A 24,496-nucleotide genomic window follows, 5' to 3' on the forward strand; every position below is an offset into this window, starting at 1 on the left:
TTTAGAGCATAACGAATGATGGGGGCAGAACAAAAACAAGTAAATAAACAATGAAAGGGAGAACTTCAACTCGTTGTAAGTGCTATAAATACAACATTGGGTACCATGGTACAAAGTGGCTCAGGCGGGAGGCCTCTCTGGGGCGGTCACACTCGGCTGGAACCTTCCGCAGCCATGGAAGAACATCCCTGGCAGAGGGAAGAGCTTGATGCCGAGGTCTGGCACGTTCAAGAAATAAAATGAAGGGCGTGAGTGAGGGGAGGACGGTTGGAGGGAGGTCGAAGAGGCTGCCAGGAGCAGATCACGTAGGGTGCTGTAGGCCAGGTGAAGACTTAGATGTCATTACCAGCTTCATAGGAGGCTTTTGGAGGGTTGTAACTAGGGAAATGGCGTGGTCTGGTTTATGTTTTCAGAAGGTCTCTCCGGCTGCTTGTGGAGAATGGATTACCGGAGCGACAGAGGAAGCAGGGCGACCCATGGAGAGGCTCCTGCAGACGTGCAGGGGAGGGGTGGTGGCGGCGGCTCGCACTGGGGGCGGATGGAGAGAAATTGTTAGATTTAGGGCACACTTTGGAGAGAGGGCTGCCAGGACCTGCTCATCTGTCGCAGCGCAACCAGCCCCGCCATTGACGTCCAGCACCCTGGACAGCGCACCCTGCGCCTTCCCGGAGGGGCTGGTTCCGTTTCTCAGGAGACGCCGCGATTCCAGAGGGCAGCCCCCAGAACCCCCTCCTTTGTGGCTTTTGAACATTTTTACTTTTAATCATACAACATTTTCACAGACAGAAAAATCAGAAAGTAACGTAACAGACACGTGTCCACCAAGATTAAATGGGTGTTAACAGTTTGCCATGCTTGTTTCGGAGCCCCCTTTTCAAAAGAAAATAAACGAAACACTGTCGGTATAGCCTCATACCGCTTCCCTCCTTGCCTTTCTTCCCCAGAGATAACTGAGCTGAAGCTGGTGTTTATCTGGCCCGGGCATGTACTGTCATCATCTAGTTATGCATTCTGAACCTGTAATTCTATTGTTACGTGTATTTTAAAAGTTTATATAAATGGTATAATACTGTACATATTCCTGTGTCATTTATTTTTTCACTCCATAGTCTGTCCTGGAGATTTACCCATATTGGGACGTGTTGATCTAGTTTGTTCGTTTTAACTGTGATAGATTATTTCATTGTACTCATAAAGCAGCTTATTTTCCTGTTCCCCTGCTGAGACACGGTTAGGCTGCTCCTCATTTTCTATTACATACTAAGGTGCAGTAAATATCCTTGCACATGTATCCTTTTGCCTGAGTTTCTCTAGGATGCACAGAAAACACTGTGGGGGCCCCACCCAGATTCCTCTGTCCTGCAGGTGCACTCACCCCCCAGCTGCTGTGAGCGTTGGCTGCTAAGGACTCATAGCTTCTCCCCTCTTAGGAACTTCCTCGCCCGGGAAGTTATATGACCTCCCCACCCATGCAGCAGCCCACAGCCAACGACTGATGGACGTGGGGTTACAAAAGAGTGCCCCTCTTGCCTCAAGGCAGATCAAACCGGTGATGTCATTAATGCTGACGAGGTCCCCATGGGATCAGGTGGAAGCTCACCTCCAACAGAGAGCTCATCGTTGGTCAGCATTTCCTCCAACCCTCTCTGCCATCCCCCCGCTCTTTCACCTGAGAGCCGCCCGTCAGTGTGTCACCTGCACAAGAGTCTCAGGCACGAACCTAAGACACCCATACACTAAGGTGGGGCTGCTGGGGCTTAGATCTTCTCATCTTAAAATTTACTAAGTGTTTCCAAATTGCTCTCCAAAGCAGTTGAACCAATTTACATTCCCACCAGAAGTTTCTAAACACTGCTATTCCCCTCCACCCCCACTTTCATCAATACTGGTGTTACAGGCTCATTTTGCCGAACAGACTGGTGTAATGTGCTATCGCATTATTGTTTTAATTTGCATTTCCATGTTTACTAGTGATGTTGAGAATCTTTTTAAAATCTTTATTGGCCATTCAAATTTCTTCCTCTGTTATTTGTTCATAGCTTTTGCTCATTTTCCTATTGTTTTGGAATGTTTTGAGAAATTGATTCTTTTAAAGTTTTAAAGAAATTTTATTTCAGAAACTAACTCTACTGGTTGGTTGTACAGGTTGCAAATATCTTCTCCCAGCTGTGGATTGAACAAATTTATTTTTTGTCATGTGCAAGTTTTTGATTTTAATGAAATAGGATTTATCATCGTTTTCCTTTATCATTTGTACTTCTTGCTCTTGTTTATTTTCTACTCTAGTGTTGTAAAGTTACTTTATTGTTTATAGTCTGTTTTTTACATTTGGGACTTTGATCAGGCTGGCGCTCATTTTGGAGCAGTGTGAGCAGAGATCTGATTGTACCTTTTTCTGTGAAGGTACTTAATTGTCCTAATATCACCCATTAACTAGACCATTCTTTACTCCTTGTCATGTTTCAAACTCTCATATATATATATTTGGATCTGTTCCTAGGCATTATTCTCTGTTCTTTTTATCTGTTTCTCTATTCCTGGGGCCAAATAAAACTATTTTAATTATTAGAGCTTTATAGTAATTATTAATATCTGGCAGGGTAAAGCTTCCCTTTCTCTTTCTTCTTCACAGTTGTCTTGGCTATTCTGAGTTCTTTATTATTCCATATCTGTTTTCAGATGAGCTTGTCAATTTGCAGAGAAAACTGTTGCAAATTTTATCAGAAATAAAGAGTATAGATTCAACTGGAGGGGACTAGCCGACTTCACGACAACACGGCTTCCCTCGTTGTCACACGATCTGGTTCTTCTCTGGCCGTTATTCTCCCCGTCCTCTGCGTTCCATCCTCGAACAGGGGGCTGCCTAGGAAATGAAACTCCACACGCTTCCCATCCTTCAATGCCTAGCCTCCTCCTTCAGGAAGGCCTTGATGACAGCCCTGGCCCCCCAGGCTCCCCCTCCTCTGACCTCCTCTAGCATTCCCGTATGCCCCATTCCCTGGGCACTTCACACGCCGGATCCGACTGGGGAGCCACTTGTGTGCACTCTGTACCTTCACCTAGTCTCGGCTTCTGAAGAGGAGGCGCTGCATCCCCTTCATCTTTGCGTCCCCAGCAGCACCCAGCATACAGCAGGTGCTCAGTAAGCTCTGATGACTGTCCTTAGGGAAGAGAAGTGTGTAGGAAGAGGTTCTTCCTCACAGGAAACAGCTGGTCTTGTGAGGACAGATCCTGGGGTGGAGTTTGGTATTTCAGGAGGAAACACACCTGGCTTGAAATCAGATCTATCTCTACAGTTGGTCCTGCCACATGGGACACTGGCCTCTCTGAGCACGCGTGTGCCCATCTGTAAGATGGAGACAGTAGTACCAATCTCACAGGGCTGCTGTGCCTATGAGGGAGATTGTAGGAGGCACACTAAAGGTGTTTTCTCCCTGGTCCCACTTTTCCAATTTGAGGGAGGTGCAGGAATGAAGACCCTCAGCTACAGAGGCTGCTGGAGATCACTTCCTGCTCATCGATAAGACCGCACGGGCGCCTTCCCCAAATGTCTGAGTTATTGATGCCAGTGGACACAGTTGGGCTCTGCTCTGCCTCTGATGCCATCACCCCAGCTCCCGCTGCTGTCCCCTTCCTCCTGGAGCAGAGGTGGGTCCTCAGCACCCTAATGTAACTATGGAAGATGCTCGCACCATCTTCCCTTCCCCAGCCCACAGCATCCAGGTCTCTCAATGGAGCCCTGGGTCCCAAGGAAGTTGTTCCCATGAAATGCTCCTTCCTCATATTTTCCTCCTCCAGGAGGTGACTTTCTTCCACAAGAGAACATGAGGCAAGGGCAATCGGGACATCTGGAACAGAAAATTTGGGGCTTATGGGGGTGCTTCCTAGCAGAGCATGGGCGCAGGAGTTTGGCAAGCCTGGGTTCTGATTCAGCTGCCCACAAAGTTGACTATGGGCAAGTTGAGCTCTCTAAGACTCAGCCTCCCCCTGTATAAAATGAGGGCTTGAACCCACCTCCTGGGACAGGTGAGAAGACCAGAGAGGAAGAGATGTATGGGATGCATACAGGAGGCACACAGCATAAGGCTGCTCCTTCCTCACCAGGAGATGTCAAGGTTGTAGGGATGGAAAAAACAAGAGACAAAGGCAAAGATGAGGCAGAATTTATTCTCATTGTGGGCAAGTTCAAGACTCAGGATGGAGATCACAGAGAGACAGATCTCTGGGATCCTGAGGGGCAACTCATGCCAGGGGCAGGGGTCACACTTTGGCAAGTGCCAGGCCCACTGTGTCCCCCCGACCGTGAGGATCCAGAGCCCAGGAACTGGGTGAGAGTGGGGTGGGGGTGGGAGGAAAACAGGGTCCTCCCCGGATCGTGTCCTGACCATGTTTCCAACTTCCATAGGAAGGAAGAGCAGCTTGGCTATATAGTAATATAATATATAGAGGTGCAGAGAGCTGGCCGCGGCCCCTGGGCGGGGCTGAGATCCCCCCAAATTATTGCAGGAAGGAGAGGGGGGCTCAGTGCTGGTGTCTCCGCGGAACAGCTGTGCTGGCTACGGGGAGGGTGGGGCAAGGGGTGGGGGCTGGGCTGGCCCTCCCTCGGGGTGGCAGGGGGCACCCGGCATCCTGCCTGGTGGGGTTCCTTGGACCCTGCCTGCCAAGCCTCCCCTGGGATGGGGCTTTCTCACCCTGGTGACTTTTATGTGCTTTGACGACCATTTTTGCATTGTCAAGAGTGAGGAAAAAATATTCTGACATGGTACAAAAAAGATATTTACATACCCTGGTGGGCCGTAAGGGGGAGGGTCAGTCTCTGACTGGGGGGCTTCCCAAGCCCCTTTGCACCCACAGCTGTCCATGTGGGATGTTGCAGGGGAAAGAACCCTGGGCTGGGAGGCAGAGGCCTCAGCTCGGAAACTTGGCTGCCATGTGACCTTGGACAAGGCACACTGCTCTCTCGGCCTCCATCTCCCCAGATGGCGCAGCAGAGGTGGATTTGGGGCTGAAAAGCTAGGATGTGATGTCATGTCCCTGACCCCAGGCGTGGGGCTGTGGGGGAGGCTAGGGCTGGGCAATGAGGCTGGCAGAGGGACGTCCAAGTGAGGAGCCCTGGGCCGTGGAAGGGCATCAGAGACTAGGGGGAAGGTGGTGGCCCCTGGCCCCTGGCCCGGCAGCCCGGTGCAGCTGAGGGCATCTTATGACCTTGGCGATGCCTCCTCAGAAGGCGGCCAGAGGGCTGGCCGGGAACCCTGTTTTCCTGTTGAAGCAGCGGTGGGAGGCAGGTGGAGGCTGCAGGTGGCCCCCCTGCCAGCTAGAAGGAGGGCTCGGACCTGAGATAGAGCCGGGGGGTGGGCTCACCCGGGCGGAGACAAAGGTGGGCCTGGTGCTGGTTTGGTTCAGAAGTGGCCCCTGGCTCGGCCTCCACGCATGGGGGGAGGGGGCGTGAGCCTCTCCCAGGCCCTGCAGGTGCTGGGACCCGGGCCTGCATTCCATGGGCAGCGCCACACGGAGTTCTCTGCCCACAGGCTTGTAACACGCATCCTCCTTCACGACATGCCACTCACGGTCACGCATATGTGCCCCCAGTCTTCATGGATAAGCACGCGCAGCGTAACTGGTACACATCCATGCTGGGACCTGACCGATGGACATGCGCACACACACACACACACACACGTTCACACAGGTCACCACGACCTCGTGAGAACACACCCCTACAGCACAAGAGCACACAAACACACAGGCACGCACACACGCACACAGAGGCAGGGTGTGGGCTCGGTGGTGCTGAGGTCCCAGCGTCTGGGAAGGCGAGGGCCCTCTGCCCTGGGGCGGGTGTCCCGGCCACACTGGGCACCCAAGGCCCCTTTGCAGGCAGCCTGACCCCTGATCACTCCACATCCTGCCATGGAGCCCTTGGCCTCCTGGCGCCTGAGAGGAGGGACAGAGGCCTGGGGCTGCCTCGACCACTGGTCAGCCGTGCAAGTCCTCCTGGACCTGGAGCTGGCCTGGGTGCTGCCCAGGCCCCACTGGCCTTGGGTTAGAGGTGCCGGTGGGGCCCCTGGGTGCTGGTCAGCTGGGCCCTCATGGTCTGGATGCTGCCCAGGATCTTCTTCTGGTGGCCCATGAGGGTGATGCCCAGAGCACGCACGTCCCTGTGGGGGAAGCAGGGTGCTGACCAGGTTGACCTGGGGGGCATACCCATCCCCCGAAGCTGCCAACTCCTCAGCGGCTCTGCCTCTGGCCCTCTGCCCTCTCCCCCTGCCCCACCCCCCGGGGACCACCCCCACCCTCCCACTCACTGAGCGTTCATACGCAGCACCATGCCCAGAGAGGAGTAGCCACCAGCAGCGAAGTGGTCCCGGTAGCGGCCCATGCGGATGGAGTCCAGCCAGTCCCCCACGGTGAGGCCCCTGCTGCCCCCTCGGAGGTCAAAGCAGCTCCGGGCAAAGGCGGGGGGCGGGCACCTGAGGCACAGGGGCCCTTGGTGAGTGGCCTGCCAGGCCTTTGCCTTCCTTGGGGACCCTGGGCATAGCCACCCTCAGCCTCCATCCGGGCTCAGCAGTGGGCAAGGGGTATGAGGGCCGGGATCCCAGGCCTGGAAGGAGAGGGCCAAGGAAGGCCCAGGCAGGCAGGGGTCGGGCGCCCAGGCAGGGATCAGGGGCCCAGGCAGGGGTCAGGGGTCTAGGATGGACAGGGGTCCAGGGCCCAGGCTGGGTCTGGTCCAGGGGTCACGGTCTGGACTAAGCCCGGGCCTTATCTGGGGCAATGCTGGGAAGGCAGCCAGGCTTGGGCAGAGCTTGGGTGGGCGCCAGGCACCTGCTGACAGTGGCCGTGGCCCTGAGAGTCTCAGGGCTCCGGATGAGGGCATCGAGGACACTGAGGATCTGGGAAAAGCGAGGCCGCTGGGCCCGGTCCTTGTGCCAACAGTCGAGCATGAGCTGGTGCAGGGCGCGGGGGCAGCCCATGGGTGCAGGCAGGCGGTACCCCTCCTCCACAGAGCTGATGACCTGGGGAGCGGGCACGGCGCTGGGCTGGAGGCTGTCCGCCCCTCCAAGGCCCCCCCAACCCCCGTCTCTGCCCAGCCAGGGCCCCGAGCTCACGTCACGGTTGGTCATGTTCCAGTAGGGCCTCTCCCCGTAGGCCAGCACCTCCCACATGACCACACCAAAACTCCACACGTCGCTGGCCGAGGAGAAGGTCCGGAAGGCGATGGCCTCAGGGGCCGTCCAGCGGATGGGGATCTTCCCGCCCTGCGATGGACGTGGGTCTGTGAGGGCTCCTCCGCAGCCCGAGCCAGGGAGCGGAGCACCAGGGTCCTGCTCCCACCCTCCAGGGCCTGTTCTGATGGGGAGAGCGGCTCACGAGCTGCCGTGAGCACAAACGGGAGGACGCGTGTGAAGCCCGGCACAGCGGACGCTCAGGAAAGGGCCAGCAGCCGATGCGCCAGCCAGCACAGAGTGCGGGAATGGGCCAATGGCTCCTGACTCCTCCTCCTTTTCCTTCTTCTTCTTCTTTTTCTTTTTTTTTTTTTGAGGAAGATTAGCCCTGAGCTAACATCTGCTGCCAATCCTCCTCTTTTTGCTGAGGAAGACTGGCCCTGAGCTAACATCCATGCCCATCTTCCTCTACTTTCTATGTAGGATGCCTGCCACTGCATGGCTTGCCAAGTGGTGCCATGTCCGCACCCGGGATCCGAACCGGTGAACCCCGGGCCGCCGAGAAGCGGAACATGCGCACTTAACCCCTGCGCCACCGGGCTGGCCCCCTTCCTCTTCTTCTTCCTTTTTTTTTGGTCACAAAATCCTTTCTCTAAGTGAAACCTTATTCAGAGGGTCAGTGGCTCCACAGGGAAGGTTCCGGTTGAGGCAGGCGGTGAAGCCAGAGCCCCGTCCACTCGGCCGCCCCCTGTAAGGCAGCTCCCAGGCACCTTGAGAGAAGCCCAAGTCTCCACGGAACACGTGTTGAAAACACTGGTTTTTACCCGACCTTAGAGACAGATGTGGAATCGACCTGATTCAGAGAGATGCCAATTCTCCCCAAATCTCCCGCGAGTGAGTGACGGTGGGGACCAGCCCTGGTGTCTCCCCAGGTGACGGAGGGAAGGCAGGAAAGGTGGCTCCCATTCCCCAGAGGGGACACTGAGGTGCAGAGCAGAGGGAGGGCTCGCCCCAGGTGGAAGGCAGCCTAGAAACGGCCAGCTTCACTCGACGACCTGGGGGAGCCCTCCCGTGCCCTCCCTGGGTCCATCGGAAGGTGGAGCGGGCTGCGCACCGTGGTGGTGTAGGCGGCGTCGGGATCGTCCTCCAGCACCCGCGAGAGCCCGAAGTCGGACACCTTGCAGACCAGGTTGCCATCCACCAGGACGTTGCGGGCGGCCAGGTCGCGGTGCACGTAGCCCAGGTCGGAGAGATAGCGCATGCCGGCGGCCACGCCTCTGAGCATGCCCACGAGCTGCATGACGGTGAACTGCCCATCGTGTGTCTGCGGGGGACACGGCTCAGCTTCAGCAAGGCTCCGAGCAGCCCGCAAAGTGTCTCACTCGTAGGAAGCAGGGTCCTGCTCACGGTCGGGCTCACGGCCTCGTTTACACTCGGAGCAACCCTGAGAGGCAGGTGGGGCAGCGATGGCTGCTCATCCATTTTGCAGAAGGACAAATGGGGGCTCAGAGAGGTTAAGCCCTGTGCCTAAGAGCACCCAGCGAATAAAAGGCAGGGCGGGGGCTGGGAATCCAGTGATTTCTGCCACACCCACCATACCTCCCAGCTGCGGAGGCCCTGGGTCCCCACAGAGCACCCGCTTAGCCTGTGTGCAGGGCAGCGGGACCCGTGCAGCAGGGCAACTCTAACGGGATGGGGGCTGAGAGGCAGTCTGATTGGCTGATCCTTAGGACCCCCTACACCTGATCCCCCTCCCCAGGGCTGTCGGGTCCAAGCTCCGGGGGTGTTGGAGGCCTGCCACTGTCTCCCAGCGCCCGGACTGAATGGCCCTCCCCGAGCCCACGTGAAAGGGGGCGGGGCACGCACCCTCAGGAAGGCGTCCAGGGAACCATTCTCCATGTACTCCGTCACGATCATTGCCAGGCGGCCTGGGGAGGGGATGGGGCGTGGGTGGCTCTTGGGGGATCAGGCCTGCTATATCAGAGACCCCAGGAACACGCCCCCTGATGAGCTGCCAGGAGCTGGGCGAGTACTGAGGGCCCCAGGGAGCCTGGGCTTCTCCTCCCCACCTGAATCACCCAGGGACCTGAGCCGGGGGTACCGGCAGAGCAGGGTGGTCCAGGGAGGGCCCCAGAGGCCCATGCTGGACAGGAGGGGCCCTCAGGTGAGGCTGCCCTCGCCTGGCACCTACCACGGGTGACGACGCCTTCAAGGCGGATGATATTGGGGTGGTCAAACTGCCCCATGATGGATGCCTCACTCAGAAAGTCCCGCCGCTGTCTCTCCGTGTAGCCGGCTTTGAGGGCCTTGATGGCCACGGGCACGTCCTGCTGCCCCGGCACCCGCAGCCATCCGTAGCAGACTTCCCCGGATTCTCCTGTGGACCCCGAGTGGGGCAGGCCGGGGAGGGTGGTGGGTCCCTCCTCCCCTTGCCCTGAACCCCCCCAGCCTCCTCCCACACACCCATGCCAGGCTCCTCCGCTCCCCTCTCCCGCTGCCTGGGAAGCCCCTCGTGATGGCCCCAGCCCCACCGCCCGGGAAGCTCACCAGAGCCGATGATCTTCTCAATGTGGATCCTGGAGGCCTCGATCTCTCGGGTGAAACTGCGGCCCGCCCGGCCCGGCTCCTCATAGGTGTGGGGTTCCGCACAGAGCTGGGGCTCCGGGATCTTCCCCGGGGGGTGGTGCAGGGGCAGGAAGACGGGTGGGGGTGCTGAGGGGCCAGGAGAGAAGGGCTGTCAGCTGGGTTCCCGGGCCTGGGAAGGGTCTGGGGTGGGGTGAGGCGTGTCTCTGGGAATCTCAGGATATGGTGGCAAACAGTAGGCGCCCAATAAGAGTTCGCCAAATGAAAGTAGGGTCTCTATGAAGTAGCCGTGGGGTCTCTAGGGGACTTTGGGGTCTCCAGTGAGTTCTGAGAGTGTCTGTCATTTTCTAGGGTCACTTCTAGAGTCCTTAAGATCTTTCCAAATTGTTTTGAGGTAGGAATGTGGCAAAAAAGGTTTCATCACAAGTGCCAAGGTAGATGGACTGGGAGTGGCTCTCTAGAAGACCGTGTGACGCGGGATCCTCGGGCTGCATTCAGGCTCAGCGGGCATCAGTACCACGACCGATACTACTGTCTCCATGGGCAAAGTGGGTGTGGAGGTAGACATCCCCATATTTGCCTCATTTTCAGGGCTCTGCTGGGTCCTTAAAAAGCTCTCTGTAGCAGGGGTTCTTGTCCAAGACTGTATGACTCCCCCCGAGAAGACTGTCTGCAAAATTGTGTGTGAGTGCACACATCAGGGCATTTCCCGGGAGAAGGTCTCCAGCATCCTCAGTGGGGTCTGCGAACCCAGGAAAGGTGAACAGCTCTGGGGTCTCCAGTCTTGTGACATCCTGCTGTCCATCTCTAGGGCTCTGGTCTTTTCTGTGGGCACCTTGCTCCTTCCTACCTCTGCCATCCCCAGACCAGCAGTGGCCCCGCCGTGACCTCCTCTTTGCCCCCAGATGCCGGGCCCCCGCACTCACCCTGCCCGTTCTGATAGCGCATCTTCTCCTCGTCTGAGTCCTGGAAGGCCTTGCTGTAGCCGCAGTGCCTGGGGAGGAGGGGCACGGTTCTGCCCGAGGCCAGACCGCCCCTCGCCCCAGCCCTGACCCCACGCAGGGACAAGTCAGGACCCCTCCCTTCTACTCCTCTCCCCCTTCAGGTCAGCGCCTGCCACCCCAGCACCTGCCCCTGCAGGGGGAGTCCTCGCTCTCAGGCTCTCAACCCAGCTGAGCTGCGACATCCTTGACATTTACAGACACTTACAATTTACAAAGTCTGTGGCATCATTAGCCCTGTTTCACAGGAGACCATCCCTGGTGGAGGGGTTAGGAGATGAGGCTTCTGATGCCAAGCCTGCTGTGTGACACTGACAAACCCCTTCCCTTCCCTGGGCCTTAGTTTCTCCATCTATTGGATGATCCTTCATTCTCGCCATCTGGGATCCTAAGCCTGCACTGAGCCAGTATCCCAGGCCCTCCTCCCTCTGGAACGGAGCAGGGGAGGGGAGAGTGACCCAGAGCATGGTCTTTGGCTGTGACAGACCTGGGCTCCTGTCCCAGTTCTGGCTTCTATCTGGCTGAAGCAGCCTAACCTCTCTGATCCCCAATACGCTCACCTGCAAAAAGAGGTCAGAATCTCTGCATCCCTGGAGTGTCATTAGGATTAAATGAGATGGAGGTGGTGATGCTCGAAGGAGCCCGAGCAGGGCTGGCTGGTGGATGGATGTGGCTGAGAGAGTCAAGGAGGACAACTGGGTTTGGGGCTTGAGTAACCCCAGGAATGGTGGGGCTGTGTCCTAAGATGAGGGGCCTGTGGGGTGTGTGGGTTTGGGGGGCTGTTTACTAAAACACATCCGAGTGGACACAGGAGTGGGTGGCTGCATCTCAGGGAGAGGTGTGTGGTGGTGCCATACATTTGGGGATGTCAGCACGAAGGTGGGATTCAAAGCCCTGGACCCTGATGAGGCCGCTCAGGAAAGGTGGACCTGAGTACACAGGGAAGAGAGGCAGGTCCCCGAGCCTCCCTGGGTTGACTAGAAAGCAGGGGCTGACAGAGACGGAGAAGGACAGGCCAGACAGGCCGACGGGAAGTGGGGCCAGGCGGGGCATGGAAGGCAAGAGAAAAGTGTCCGAGGAGGAGGAAGGAAGAGCAGGTGGATGTGTGAGTGAGCCCTGCTCCAGGCACAGGGCGGGGGCAGGCGGGTGACACAGCGCTCCAGAGGAGAGCCCGGGGGTTGGGGCCAGACCACCCACCTCTTCTTGCAGATGAGCAGGAGCAGAAGCACCACCAGGCCTGTGATGAGCGTCAGGCAGATCCAGACGATGGTCCGCGTTTCATAGCGGGGCCCTGCGGGGGACACCAGATCAAGGGCAGCCGCTCAGCTGTGAGCCAGCCCAGAGCCAGCACACAGGCACCCCCTCCTCTGCCCCCAGCCCCCTCTCTACTGAGCCTGTCCTTCAAGCCCCTGCTGCCCCAGGCTTCCTGGCTTCCCAACCCGGTGCCACCACTTCCTGAGACTGTGTGACCTGGGGAGAGTCACTGGACTTCTCTGAGCCTCAGTTTTCTCATCTGTAATGTGAGTCAGAAAACGCCTGGCCTGCCTGTTATCCCAACAGTAACAAAGCTGAGTGTGCCGAGAGCTCAGTTCAGTCTCCGTGGCTGCTCCCCACACCCATCCAGGGAGGTCCCAGTATTAGCTCAGTTTTCAGATGAGAAAACGGAGGCTCAGAGAACTCAAGGAATTTGCTCAAGGTCACACAGGACATGGGATGGAGTGGGGCAGGATTCCCACCTGGGCAGTCTCCACATGGTGTCAGACCGAGGAGCACCTGAGACCCACAAGCCACGGGTGCCAGGGGAGCAGGGTCGAGAACACAGCCTGGAACCCTCTATCAGAGGGTGCCCAAGGATAGAAGACCTCATTGGCTGGAGATGGGGCCGGGGTTCTCAAGCTGGAACGCACCTCAGAATCCCGCTGCAGGCTTGATAAACCTAAACTGCTGCCCCCCCACCCCCTCCCAGGGCCTCTGATTCAGAAGGTCTGGGGTGGGCCTGAGAATCAGCATTTCTGGGAGCTCCCAGGTGAGGCCGAGGCTGCTGGTCCTGGAACACACTGAGAACCTCTGTTCGGAGGCCGGGGGCAGGATGATCCTGGGGAAGGGGCACGGAATTTGTCCCTAGAATGTCCGCGTTCAAATCCTGCTTTGCTGGGTAACCTTGGGCAATTCACTTTACTGCTCTGACCCTCATTTTCCTTGTCTGCAAAATGGGGCTGTGGGTAATGCCAACTCGATAGAGGGTCTCTGGGATGGTTATGAGGTTGTCCTCGTGATACCTGCAAGTCACACTGACACTCAGCAAAAGCCAGCGGCTGACACGCTGTTCCCAGCTCTGCCACATCAGGCAAGTACCTTTCCTTCTCTGAGCCTTGGTTTTTCTCCTGTAAATATGCTGATCCACCACAGCCGCCAGCTCAGCTAGCACAGTTCCCCTCCTCTGACCACCAGGGCCCTGGCACCCGGCCCTGCCCAGCTCCCGCGGCCTCCCCGCTCCTGGCACTCACGGGGTTTCCCGGTCTCCACCTCCATGGCCTGGCTGAAGCGGCCGCAGCCTGCAGAGGTGCGGGCTCGGACCTGGAACACGTAGCGGGTGCCCGGCTTGAGGCCCGAGACGGTGGCCCTGGTGGTGACAGCCTTGAGGGTGGAGTAGCTTTGCATCTCCTTGTCCTGCCATGGGAGGGCGGTCAGCCAAGGCCTGCCCACCTGGCCCCCCCCTCGCTCACGCCCCGCAGTACCTTCTCATAGTACTTGATCTCGTATTCCAGGATGATGCCATTGGGCTGCTCGGGCTCCTGCCACAGCAGCGAGACACTGGTCTGCCCCGCCCGCTCCTGGCGGATCACCACCACCTGGGACGGGGCTAGGGAAGGAGGCCACGCAGTCAGACAGGCAACCATGGGGACTGGCCTCTGTCCCCCTTCCCAGGGCCCTGAACAGGGATCCCAGCTCGGGCCATGCTCCGTCTTGCCGACTGTCCTGCCCCTGCCCTGGAGAGCCAGCACCCTCCACTCCTCCTGCAAAATCACTGGCCACTGCCTTGGTCAGTCACCGGGGGTCGGCACAGCCTGGCTCTGGTCTGAGATGCTGGGGTTGGCTTGACCCAGATGAGGCCTGGCAGCCCCAGCTTCACTGCCTCCTCCTCCTCTCTGGCCAGGCCCATCCACGGGAAGCATGCTGGACCACACCCGCCCCATTAAGCAGCTGCTCTTGTCCACCCTGGGCCCCATCACCTGAGGTCTCTAGCTCCACGTCTCCCACCCCCAGCCCAGGGTCCCGTGTGGGGCAGGCTGTCAGGAGAGGCTGAGGAAGGAGGAAGCAGAGGAGACGGGACAGGGAGGATGGAAAGAACTACACTCTCACTGCCTGGGTTTTGGGGGTAGGACTCTGGACATTTAGGGAAGGGACTGAGCTGAGCCGGGGGCCCATCTGAGCTCATGTATTCTCGTGTCACACTAGGCCACCCATTCGCCCCCTCACTCACTCACTGATGCATCCATTCCCTCCCTCCCTCCTGCGTTCAGTGCAATGATCCACCCCCGCCCCCCCCCACCCCCCAGAGAGAGACCCAGGCAAAGGCAAACTGAGGAACCGCCCGCAGGACGCCCTCCTCCCGGCCCCTCCAGCCCGCAGCCCTCCTCTTTCCCCTGCCCAACCCGAGTTCTACTCTCTGACCCACACCTCCCGTGTCCCTGCAGGCAGGGACTGCACACAGTAGGTGCCCCAATAAGTGTTGCTGGATGACTTCGACATGAAAAATTAACAAGTAATTCCAGAGTTAAGCTGGAGGGGGTGGCGCAGGGGAGATCCCACAGCCTGGGAATCAGGTCTGGGTTCACAACAGGCCCTTCCCTTCATGCCTGGGACCATGACTGTCCCTGGGTGGCAGTTTCCCATCCAGAAGGTGAAGGTAGCAGGCACCACGTGCCAGGAGGAGGTGAGGATCAGATACGACCATCTATGTGAGCAGCACACACCAGGGCCAGGGATATGTGGGCGCCTCTTAAAAACCCCCAAATTTCCAAGGCAAGAGGTGCTGTGACACAGGGGCAGACAGAGGGAGACCGGGCTCAGAGGCAGGAGGGAAACAGGGCACCTGAGAGGGCTCCAAGGAGCAGGTGGTTGGGGGGAAGCGGTGGGGGAGGGGGGAGGGGCAAGTGGTCTCTGAGGGCGGAGGCACCGGTTTGCTCAGGGCTGCTGTCTGCCCCAGACACCCAGCTCCCCCTAGTGTATCCTGAATGCCACATGCCGGGCACTGGGCTGGGACCCGGGGACACTGCAGTGACCAGGACAGCCCTCAAGGAGCTTACAGTCTGGTAAGAGAGACGGAAAGTAAATAAGAAAACAAGTCAACGCGTAAATACAGGTTGGTTAAGAGCCCTGAAGAATGACGAGGGTGCTGCGATGGAGAGGACCATACAGACACAGGGGGCCGGGAGAGAAATGGGCCATTTTAGCTGGGGTGGTCAGGGTGGGCCTCCCTGAGGTGGGGTGACAGCCGAACTGAGGACTGAAGGAGCCACTCACGGGAACGTCCCAGGAGGAGCGGGACACTCCAATGGAGAAGCAAGGCCAAGGCCCGGGGTGGGGAAGGGCTTGGTGCGTTCAAGGATGGGGACTGGTGGCCAGTGTGGCTGGAAGGGAGGGAGCCAGGCGAGAGTGGATGGGGAGAGGCTGCAGCGGTGGGCAGGGCAGGTCCCGTGGGTCCCCCCAGCCCCGGGAGGGTCTGAACTGTGTCAGCTGAGGATGGAGCTTTAAACGGCTCACGGAGGACCTGATCTCACTTACATTTTTAAAGCTCATTCCGGATGTGGTGTGAGAAGGAGTCAGGGGGCAAAGTGGGAGGGGCGCCTGTGGTTGTCCACGCAATACGTGATGGGGACGTGGACGGTGCGATGGACTGAACTGTGTCCCCCTGCAAATCCATATACTGAAGCCCTACCCCCCAGTGTGATGGCGTTTGGAGCTGGAGCCCTAGGGAGGTGATCAGGTTCAGATGAGGTCATGAGGGTGGGGCTCTCCCGGTGGGATGAGTGCCTTTCTAAGAAGAGAAGCCAGAGAGTTCTCTCTCTCTCTGCCATGTGAGGACCCTGGGAGAAAGCAGCTGACCACATGCCAGGAGGAGAGTTCTCACCAGGAACCACAGCGGCCGGCACCTTGGTCTTGGCCAGCCAGCTGCTAGAACTGTGAGCAGAAAACCTCTGTGGTTTAAGCCCCTGTCTGCGGTACTTTGTTACAGAAACCCAAGCTAAGAGAGACGCCGGGTGGGTACCGAGTGTGGAGGTGGTGATGCTTGAGGCACACCGAGCAGGGCTGGCTGGTGGATGGATGTGGCTGAGAGAGTCAAGGAGGACAACTGGGTTTGAGGCTTGAGTAACCCCAGGAATGGTGGGGTCGTGTCCTGAGATGAGGGGCCTGTGGGAGGTGCAGGTTTGGGGGGCTGTTCATCTAAAAGACATCCGAGTGGACACAGGAGCAGGTGGCTGCATCTCGGGGAGAGGTCTGTGGTGGTGCCATTCATTTGGGGATGTCAGCACGAAGGTGGGATTCAAAGCCCCGGACCCTGATGAGGCTGCTCAGGAAAGGTGAACCTGAGTACACAGGGAAGAGAGGCGGGTCCTCCAGCATCTTGAGGTTGCCTAGAGAGCAGGGGCTGACAGACACGGAGAAGGACAGGCCAGACCAGCAGACAGGAAGCGCGGGCAGGCGGGGCATGGAAGGCAAGAGAAAAGTGTCCGAGGAGGAGGAAGGAAGAGCAGGGAGAAGTGCCCGCCGGACGTGGCCACGTGGGCATGTTGACTTTCTGTGGACAAGCAGCGGGGGAAGATGCCAGACTGGAGCTGCATGGAGAGGCCCACAGAGGAGAGGATGCAGACGTGGCGAGCGCAGACAGCTCTTTGGGGCGTGTTCATGTGAAGAGAAATGGGTGGGGGGCTGGAAGGGAGAGTGGGTTCAGGGAGGGTCTCTTTATATGACGGAGCACAGCGACTGGTGTCTGAATGCTGCTGGGTTCTCTGCTCCACCCTACCCCCGGCCAGCCAGCCACCTGCCTCAGTCACCCTAGGAAGTAGGTGAGGCAGTTCCCTGAAAACCGGGCACACAGGTCGACTCCTCACGGTGTCCCCATCAACGAGGACAGAGATGGGACTCAGCGGGTGCCCCACGCCTGCTGGCCAGATGAATCTCCTGAGTGGATGGAGCCCTGGCATCGGGGTGGGAGAGCCCTGGGCTCAGAGGCGGGAGGCCTGCGTCACTTGGGAGTGAGACAGACCTGGGTTCGAATCCTGGCTCTGCCACTTCCTATGCGGTGACACTGGGTGGCTCTCTGCGCCTCAGTTTCCTCCTCTGTGACATGGTGGGAATAGTGTCTGCTGGGCCAGGCCTGCGTGGTGTGGGGAGGAGACGGAGGTGAGGAGCTGGAGGGGTCCAGGGCATGTGCCAGGGTGGCTGTTAATGGGGAAGCTGCCCGCGGTGGGCTCTGGGGACAGGCTGTCCCTTGACGGGCAGGACCCACCAGAATTTGGAAACAAGAGGTTCCAGGGGCTCAATTCAGGCCAACGACTGGCTAGAAACAGAGAGAGAAATGGCTGTTGTCCAAACCAGTGCAACCAAAGCCATCCCAGGGGCAGCAGTGGCAGCTGTTCTGGAAAACGATAATCAGAATTATTTTCTTTTTCTAATGACGTTTATCGAGCCTGCAGCACGGGCCAGGTGCTGGGCTAAGCATTTTCATTTCCATCATTTCAGCCTCACAACAGTACCTGAGGTAGGTACTATTACTCCCATTGCACCAGGAAGGAAACAGGCAGAGAAAGTTCTGGAACCCAGGCCTGCGATGGCACGCTAGCCTGCCTCTGTGCTTCTGGATTCCTCCCACTTCCAGGACGTGGTCTACTCTCCTGAGGCCTGCAGCTCTGAGTCCTGGTGAGCAGGACACGGCCAGGAAAGGCGGGAACCGCCTGGAGGGCCTCAGCCAGCCCATGGCCAAGCTCTGATGCCTGGGAGGGCAGGGGCCCTCCCTGGGGAAGCTGGGACAGGGGTCTCTGCCTACCTGCCTGGTTCGTGGTGATGTTGACGACGGCGGCCCGGCGGGGCTCGGGGCTCAGGTCGGACACGCCGTTGACGGCCTCGATCCAGAAGGAGTAGTTCATGTGGGCCAAAAGGTTGGCCACCAGCAGGCTGGCCTGCACCAGGCTCGTCTGCTGCGGCACGAAGCGGGTGCCACTCCCGCACGTCTCGCAGTGGTCCAGTGTCCAGGGGCAGCGGCGGCACACGGCGTTGTAGGTGATGTCACTGCGGCCACCCGGGTCCAGGGGAGGGGCCCACTCCAGTGTCACGGACGTCCCATTCACACTGGAGATCAGATTCACGGGTGCCGAGGGTGGCCCTGGAGCAGAGAATGATGGGAGGGGTGGAGGGCATTTATGCGAGTGGGTCCAGTCTCCTCCCATGAGACCAGAGAAGGGCTGTGGCTCCCCTACCATATGTGGGGCTCCCTAAGAATGAGGTCACGCCTACTCCATCCTCTGGAAGCTCCCCGAAGGTAGAGGCAGTGTCTCTGCCATCAGACTGGGACCACAGTGTCAGAGTCTGGGCACAGTTACCTAACCTCCCACCCCCACCCCCGCAGGACCACAGGGGTCTCGGGGTTTGTGCTCCCCAGAGTTTTCATCCAGAGATGGGGGCAGAGACTGCACAGCCCTGGGTAGCCAGGCTGGGTGTGAAATGCCCCAGTTGTTTGTGTCCCACACTCCACCTTGACCCTCCGTGCTGGATTTACTGTAAATGCCACTGAGCACTTTGCTAGAGTGAAGTGGAGGTGCCAGGCAGCCCAGAGGCATCTCCGTGGCCCTGAGCGCCCTCCCCCACCGACGGGAGCCCCAGTCCCGGCAGCAAGAGGACTTTGGAGAGAGGGGTGGGGCTGGGGGCTGGGGCACCCCTGGGCTCAGAACGCCAACTCTCAAAATCCCAGGGAAGGAGTCTTAGATCTTAAGAAAACAGAATTGTAGGATCTCAGCACCACAGAGAATCTTAGAATCTGAAGGGTATGGAATACTGAAAGCCTCGTCTTCTACAGTCTTCAGATTTCTAGAAGCTTAGGGCACTGAATGGTGCATTTGGAGAGAAACCAGAGTCCAGCCAGCTGAGTGCAAGTGTCCGCTAGAGCTTAGAGCTGGGTTCCCTGGGCCTGAGGAGCCCACGGTTGTCACCAGGTCACTCAGCCATTCTCTGGCCCTGCCAGCCCCACATGGGGGATGCGCAGGTCTGGACAGAGCCGTGGAAGGAGCAGGGATGGAGGGAATGTATGCTACGTGTGTGTGTGTGCACATGCAGGCGCGTGTGGGTGTGGTGTGAACACACCTGGGCCCTCACCTGCCCTGTGCAGGGAACCTGGGGCTGGGCGGTGATGGAGGTGGGGGGCGGGGGAGATGGGGCAAATTCCAGGCAATTCAGAACCGTGTGAAGTACCCCCCACCCACCACAAGAGCCCAAGGCTGGCAAACGGGGCAGGCTGAGCTGGCTGCAGCCCCTGCCTGGCCGGGAAGGGAATGTGAGAGGTCCCTTCAGGCCAGGGGAGGGGACGCAACAGAGGGGCCGCGTCAGCAGAACGCCAGGACAGTCACGCAGCCCTGCAGGCGCGGTGCCTGAGTCCTGGGCGTCCCGTCAGGTACACGGGGCACGCGTGCACACCACCACACCCTCTCCAGCACAGGCCTCCCTTGCACGGCCAGGCGTGCACAAGCTCAGCTCACAGGCAGGTTCGTTCAAGCTCTGCAGGGACTCAGGAGTCCCCTACAGGTACCCGGATGTGCACACACACCCCTAAGGATCCTTTACATACATGGGCACAAGCACTCGCACGCTCACACTCAGGCATACAGACACTCTGCAGGCAGCTTCTGTAGGAGACAGACACACACAGTCACACGATTGCGGTAGGCCTCCTGGGGCGCACACAGAATCAGACACATGCATGCGGCCATCCAAGCAGGCAACCACACACACTCCATGTACACACTCACGCACACACCTCGCACACACCAAGACAGCTCCTGGCATTCAGCAGATCCTACCAGTTCATCCAGGATGACAGTGATGGCTCCTTTGATGTCCCCCTTGCCTCACGGGGAAACCCCCCCGCATGCCCACCCCAGTCCCCAGGACAGGCATTACTGCTGGATGAGAAGATGGCCAAGGCCACCTGGTGCTGCGAAGGGCTCTCGTCTGCCCTGGAGCAGAGAGGAGAGACCAGGGAGGGAAGGGAGGATTTCCCTGGAAAGATGGCTGGTGACATACAAGAGGCTGGGCCGAGAGAGCTCAAGGCCATCGTGGGGGGTCAGAGTCACCCCCTACCCCACACTGGCCCCTGGCCCAAGAGAGTCACTTGTCCTACTCATCCACAGAGCACCAGCTCCCTGGGGCCTGTGAGACCAAGCATGGGGTCCTGGTCCAGCCCGGGCCTCGAGGATGCTGGGGTCCGGGGGTGGTACTCACGGGTGCAGGCTGCAGAGGGTGGGTCCAGGGCTGCACGGTAGTAGCTGAGGTCGCAGCGGCAGGCCTGGGCAGCGGGGGCCGCAGAGTGGCTGTGGGGAGGGCAGCGGGCACAGAGCTGGTCCCCGGGAGCCGACTTGTAGAAGCCTAGCTCACAGGCTGTGGAGGAGAAGGCAGCTGAGGGGGGCCAGCCAGGCCACACCGGCGGGCCCCGGGACGGGGCTCACTCTGACCGAGGGCTTCCTCGGGGGTCTCCCGGGAGGACAGAGGTGCAGAGCTTCAGCATCACCCAGTCCTACCCTCATATGCAGATGAGGGACTGAAGCGCAGAGAGGGCCTGTGACTTACAGAGGGTTGGTTGCACAGCAAGTTGGGGGCAGAGCTGAGGCCGGGACCCTCACACCTGAGTCCTGGCCCCAAAGTCGGCGCAGGAAAGAGCCTCTCCTGCAACAGCCCCTCCCAGCCAGGCCCCGTCTCCAGCCTGACTCTGTCCTTCACGGGACACTGGTCCTTGAGTGAGACACCAGCCTCGGGGGTGGGGGCCAAGAGGCTCAGAACCAAAGCGGGGCCAAAACCCCAGGGATGCGCCTTGGGTGGGACATGAAAGCGGACAGAGAATGGGGATGTGACTGGAAAGGGACACAGATGGTAAGACCCGTGGTTCCCAGACAGCGTGGACGTGGAAACATCCCTACACAAATACAGTCCCGGCCCCCCAGCAGCCACTAGGGATGGGGCCCAAGAATCTGTGTTTTACAAGCTCCCCGTGCGACGCCGACCATCCAGGGATCACAGGCTCCCATCCCCCCCGGACCCCACGTCACCGCCACTGTGGCTAGGACCAGCTTGTCTCAGATCTGGCCTTCTCTCCAGCCGCTGCCACACCTGCTTCCTCCTCCACCTGCATGACGGCAGCAGCCTCCAACCCCGCCGGCAGCCTGCCCCCAACCCACTGGTTACTCCACCTGGACTTGAGCACACCCACTCTGTGCCAGGCGCTGCTTGGGGCGATGGAGACACAGCCACGAACAAGATCCCCACGGTCTCTGCCGTCAAGGATCTGGGGTTTCAGAGGGGGACACAGTGAACGAGGCTGTGCCCACCTCCAGGAAGGAAATAAAGCAGAAGATGTGGCAGAGGGGAAATGGCGGAGGAGCTGCCCTCCCAGAGAAGGAGAGGCTATCTGAGCGGTGGCCTCAAGGAGAAGAGTCAGCCATGCGGGGAGTGGGGACATTCCAGGTTAAAGGACTCTCCCGGATGCACATCTGACTCCATCACCAACAGTGCAACCCCTCATGGGCTCCCCACGGCCTAAACAATAAACCCAGGCATTCAAAGCCCTCTCTGTGAGACCAAAACCCACCTGCAGCCTCCTTCAGTGTCACTTCTCACGCCCCATCCTCAGGTTGAACTAAAGGATTGCCTGTTTCCCCACACCCAGCAGGTTGTTTCCTGCCTCAGGGCCTTTGCATGTGCCATGCCTTCTTCCTGGGCTGCCTTTTCTCCTATGTCTACCTGTGGAATTCTTTCAAGATTCATTTAACCATACCCTCAATGAAGTCTTTCTGGACCTCTCCACACCTCCACGTGTACACGAGCACGCACACACACACACACACACATACATAAAAGCCACTACTCCTCTCCCCGCTTCTGCAGTCCCTGCTCAGTCTCACCACCTGTAACGCTATGGTTAGACTTTTATTTATCTGTGTGTCCGACTTTCCTCCTAGACCAGAAGGTCCTTGTGGGCAGATCCTTGAGAATAAACCCAGGGCTGCCTCATTCCTCTCAAAATTCCCGGCGTCTGGGCCAGGGCTGGCTCAGGGCAGAAGTTGTCAATGCTGGTGGGAGTTTTCAAATTGAGCTAATCCCACCATTGTCTGCTCTGGGCAGAGAGACACCCCGGGGGTTCAGGAGGACCCAACGCCACCCATCCAGGCGGCTCCCAGCTCCACCTATGGAACGGAACCCAATCACAGAGGGACGGCCAGGAAGCTCGGGGTGTCTCTCTGCACAAATCCCGTCTGGAGAACTCGGCGCTTGAGAGAAGCTTCATTGAAAAGACATCTTGTCATTTCTTCCTTGGATGTTGATCGTATCTCTTTATTATAATAGCTAAAATTAGGTTAATTTGTAAAATTCTACAAACTTGAGAGAAAACCTGAAATCAGGAGAGATGATAACGCCCTGAAGCTGCTTCACAGACTCAGAGACCAGGCAGGCAGAGGGGCTTAGCTGTCGGGGAGTCTGGGGAGACCCCAAGAGGGCTCAGGCCTGACCGGGGGCTGGGAGCTTGGAGTGGTGGGGGCTCCTAGTTGACACACTGGGATCTTGCCTCCTCCTCCCAGAAGCCCCCGGGAGGCCCAGGCCTGGGGCACGGCCCAGGAGCTCCATTCAGAGCCCAGGAAGCTGCAGGGGAAGAGGGCAAATATTTGGGGAGCCTGCTGTTGACCGGAGACACAGCAATCCTCCTCACGTGATCGGATCCATGCTGAGGAGCATCTCGGGGACCCTGGCTTATTCTGTCTCTCACTCATTCCTTCACCCAAATTTCCCGTGCTTCTACTATGGACCCAGGATAACTAAGAGCTGGTCCTGCTCTCAAGGAGCTCTCAGAGTAGTGACAGGCAGAACACACATGGTGACATCTCAGTGTCATGCCCGGCATGATGGAGGCACCACAGAGCAGCCGCATGAGTCCCTGACCGCTCAGACCGTCGAGCCCTATCGGGGAGGAGCAGACACTCGGGAGCAGGAGCCTGGGGGCCTTTTCCTGTCTGACCCCTGCACCTGGCCAAAGGGACACTGGGCAAGCTGCTGGGCCTCAGTTTCCTCGTCTGCATGATGGGGATAATGACAGTACCCACCTGCTCGGGCCCTTGGGAGGAGGGCATGAGCGCACACAGGTGAAGTCAGGCCAGGACAGCGCCCGGCACCTACTCGTACAATTCTCTGTAGTCGGCAGAGGAGACAGGCCAGGGAGCTGGTGCGGCCCGGGGTCCCCATGCACACACAGGTAGAGGGGCCTCGGGAGGGAGCCGGGCCTCCCCCAGCCTCTCGACACCAGTGGGGCTCAGAGACCCCACCATTCTGTGGCTCACCAGGGGGCCGTCTCACGCGCCTGGCTAATACCCACACGGCTATACTGTGTCAAGGCCAGATTAATCCTCGCAATGAAAATAAAATAATCTTTAATAAGAATACTAATCACCAGGCCTCGGGGAGCCTGGAGACCTAGAGGCGAGCCGGGAATTAATGGGCCAGACAGATGGAGCAGCTCCGGGCTAGGCCCGGCCCTGCCCGTCGCCCTGGGGCGCTTCCAGAGGCCCGGGCACCTCAGCCCCGGCCAGGAGGGGCTCCCCCCGCAGAGGGCACCTTGCCGGCCGCCTGTCAGGCCAGCAGCTGCCGGAGGCCCCAGCCACCTCTCGCCTCTCCCCCGCGAGGAGCTGAAGATTTGACAAATAAGGTGTCCGCCGGTGGACGACCAAAGGAAATTAATTCTAAATCAGATTTTAAACACAGTCAGGAAGGCGAAAGAGCTCGTCGTTCATGCGCCCCTCCAAAATGAGACTCTGGTATTTATAGAAAGATGATTAGGGCCGCCGAGGGTGATTTATATTCTGAGTCCAGGTGACAGGAAGGACGGCGACCGGGACCGCAGACTCGGGGCTGCTGCCCCATCGGGTGACACTCTGAGGGGTCCTTCCCCTTTCTGGAGTGAGGGGGGCAGTGCAGCCAGCGGTGGGGGAGGTCACCGGGTCAGGAAGGTGAGGCGTGGGGAGCCTACCGGTTGGGGAGTTGGAAAATTTGGGGTTCAATCAACCAGTCCTAGCTGTGTGCCCTTGGGCCAGTCACTTTGCCCCTCTGGGCCTCTGTCTCCCCACTGGTACACTGGACTAGCTCCGCATGGCTCTGATAATCTTCTGCGGGTCTCTGAGGCCTGGGTGCAGTCTTGGTAAAGCCTCTAAAAAGCCGTGTGACTGGGGTGGTCCCCTCTCCTGGGCTTTATCATCTTCTCTGTAAAGTAGAGGGCTGCCCGGCCACTTCTGAGGGGAGCTGTGAGGACAACACCAGCAAGCTGGGAGCCTGGCGGCTGGGACGGTAGCTGTCACCGTGGGCCTGGTCCCTGTGCAGGTCTCACGCTCTGGATCTCTTCTCCTATCACTAGAAGGAAGTGGGGGTTCAGGGCTGGATAAGCCGGGACCCCCTCCCGCTTCCTCTCCTCAACAGTGTGCTCAGAGGGAACCACCCGGC

General features: G+C 58.8%; 1 protein-coding gene across 1 annotated transcript in view; it reads right to left on the reverse strand.

The window, feature by feature from the left end:
- Positions 1-6,043: 6,043 nt before the first annotated feature.
- The window catches only part of EPHA8 (EPH receptor A8), a 33,307-nt gene continuing 14,854 nt past the window's right edge, over positions 6,044-24,496 (reverse strand). Inside the window, exons 4-17 of the mRNA XM_046662414.1 lie at positions 20,243-20,398; positions 17,799-18,134; positions 13,486-13,610; positions 13,255-13,417; positions 11,945-12,038; positions 10,673-10,740; positions 9,711-9,875; positions 9,355-9,540; positions 9,030-9,091; positions 8,278-8,487; positions 7,107-7,256; positions 6,823-7,013; positions 6,306-6,470; positions 6,044-6,158 (exon numbers count right to left, since the gene is read on the reverse strand). Coding sequence (XP_046518370.1) covers positions 6,044-6,158; positions 6,306-6,470; positions 6,823-7,013; positions 7,107-7,256; positions 8,278-8,487; positions 9,030-9,091; positions 9,355-9,540; positions 9,711-9,875; positions 10,673-10,740; positions 11,945-12,038; positions 13,255-13,417; positions 13,486-13,610; positions 17,799-18,134; positions 20,243-20,398 — 2,186 coding nt within the window. The remainder of the gene's footprint in view (positions 6,159-6,305; positions 6,471-6,822; positions 7,014-7,106; positions 7,257-8,277; positions 8,488-9,029; positions 9,092-9,354; positions 9,541-9,710; positions 9,876-10,672; positions 10,741-11,944; positions 12,039-13,254; positions 13,418-13,485; positions 13,611-17,798; positions 18,135-20,242; positions 20,399-24,496) is intronic.

The sequence above is a fragment of the Equus quagga genome, chromosome 5 (assembly GCF_021613505.1).
Source record: "Equus quagga isolate Etosha38 chromosome 5, UCLA_HA_Equagga_1.0, whole genome shotgun sequence".
NCBI classification, from domain to species: domain Eukaryota; kingdom Metazoa; phylum Chordata; class Mammalia; order Perissodactyla; family Equidae; genus Equus; species Equus quagga.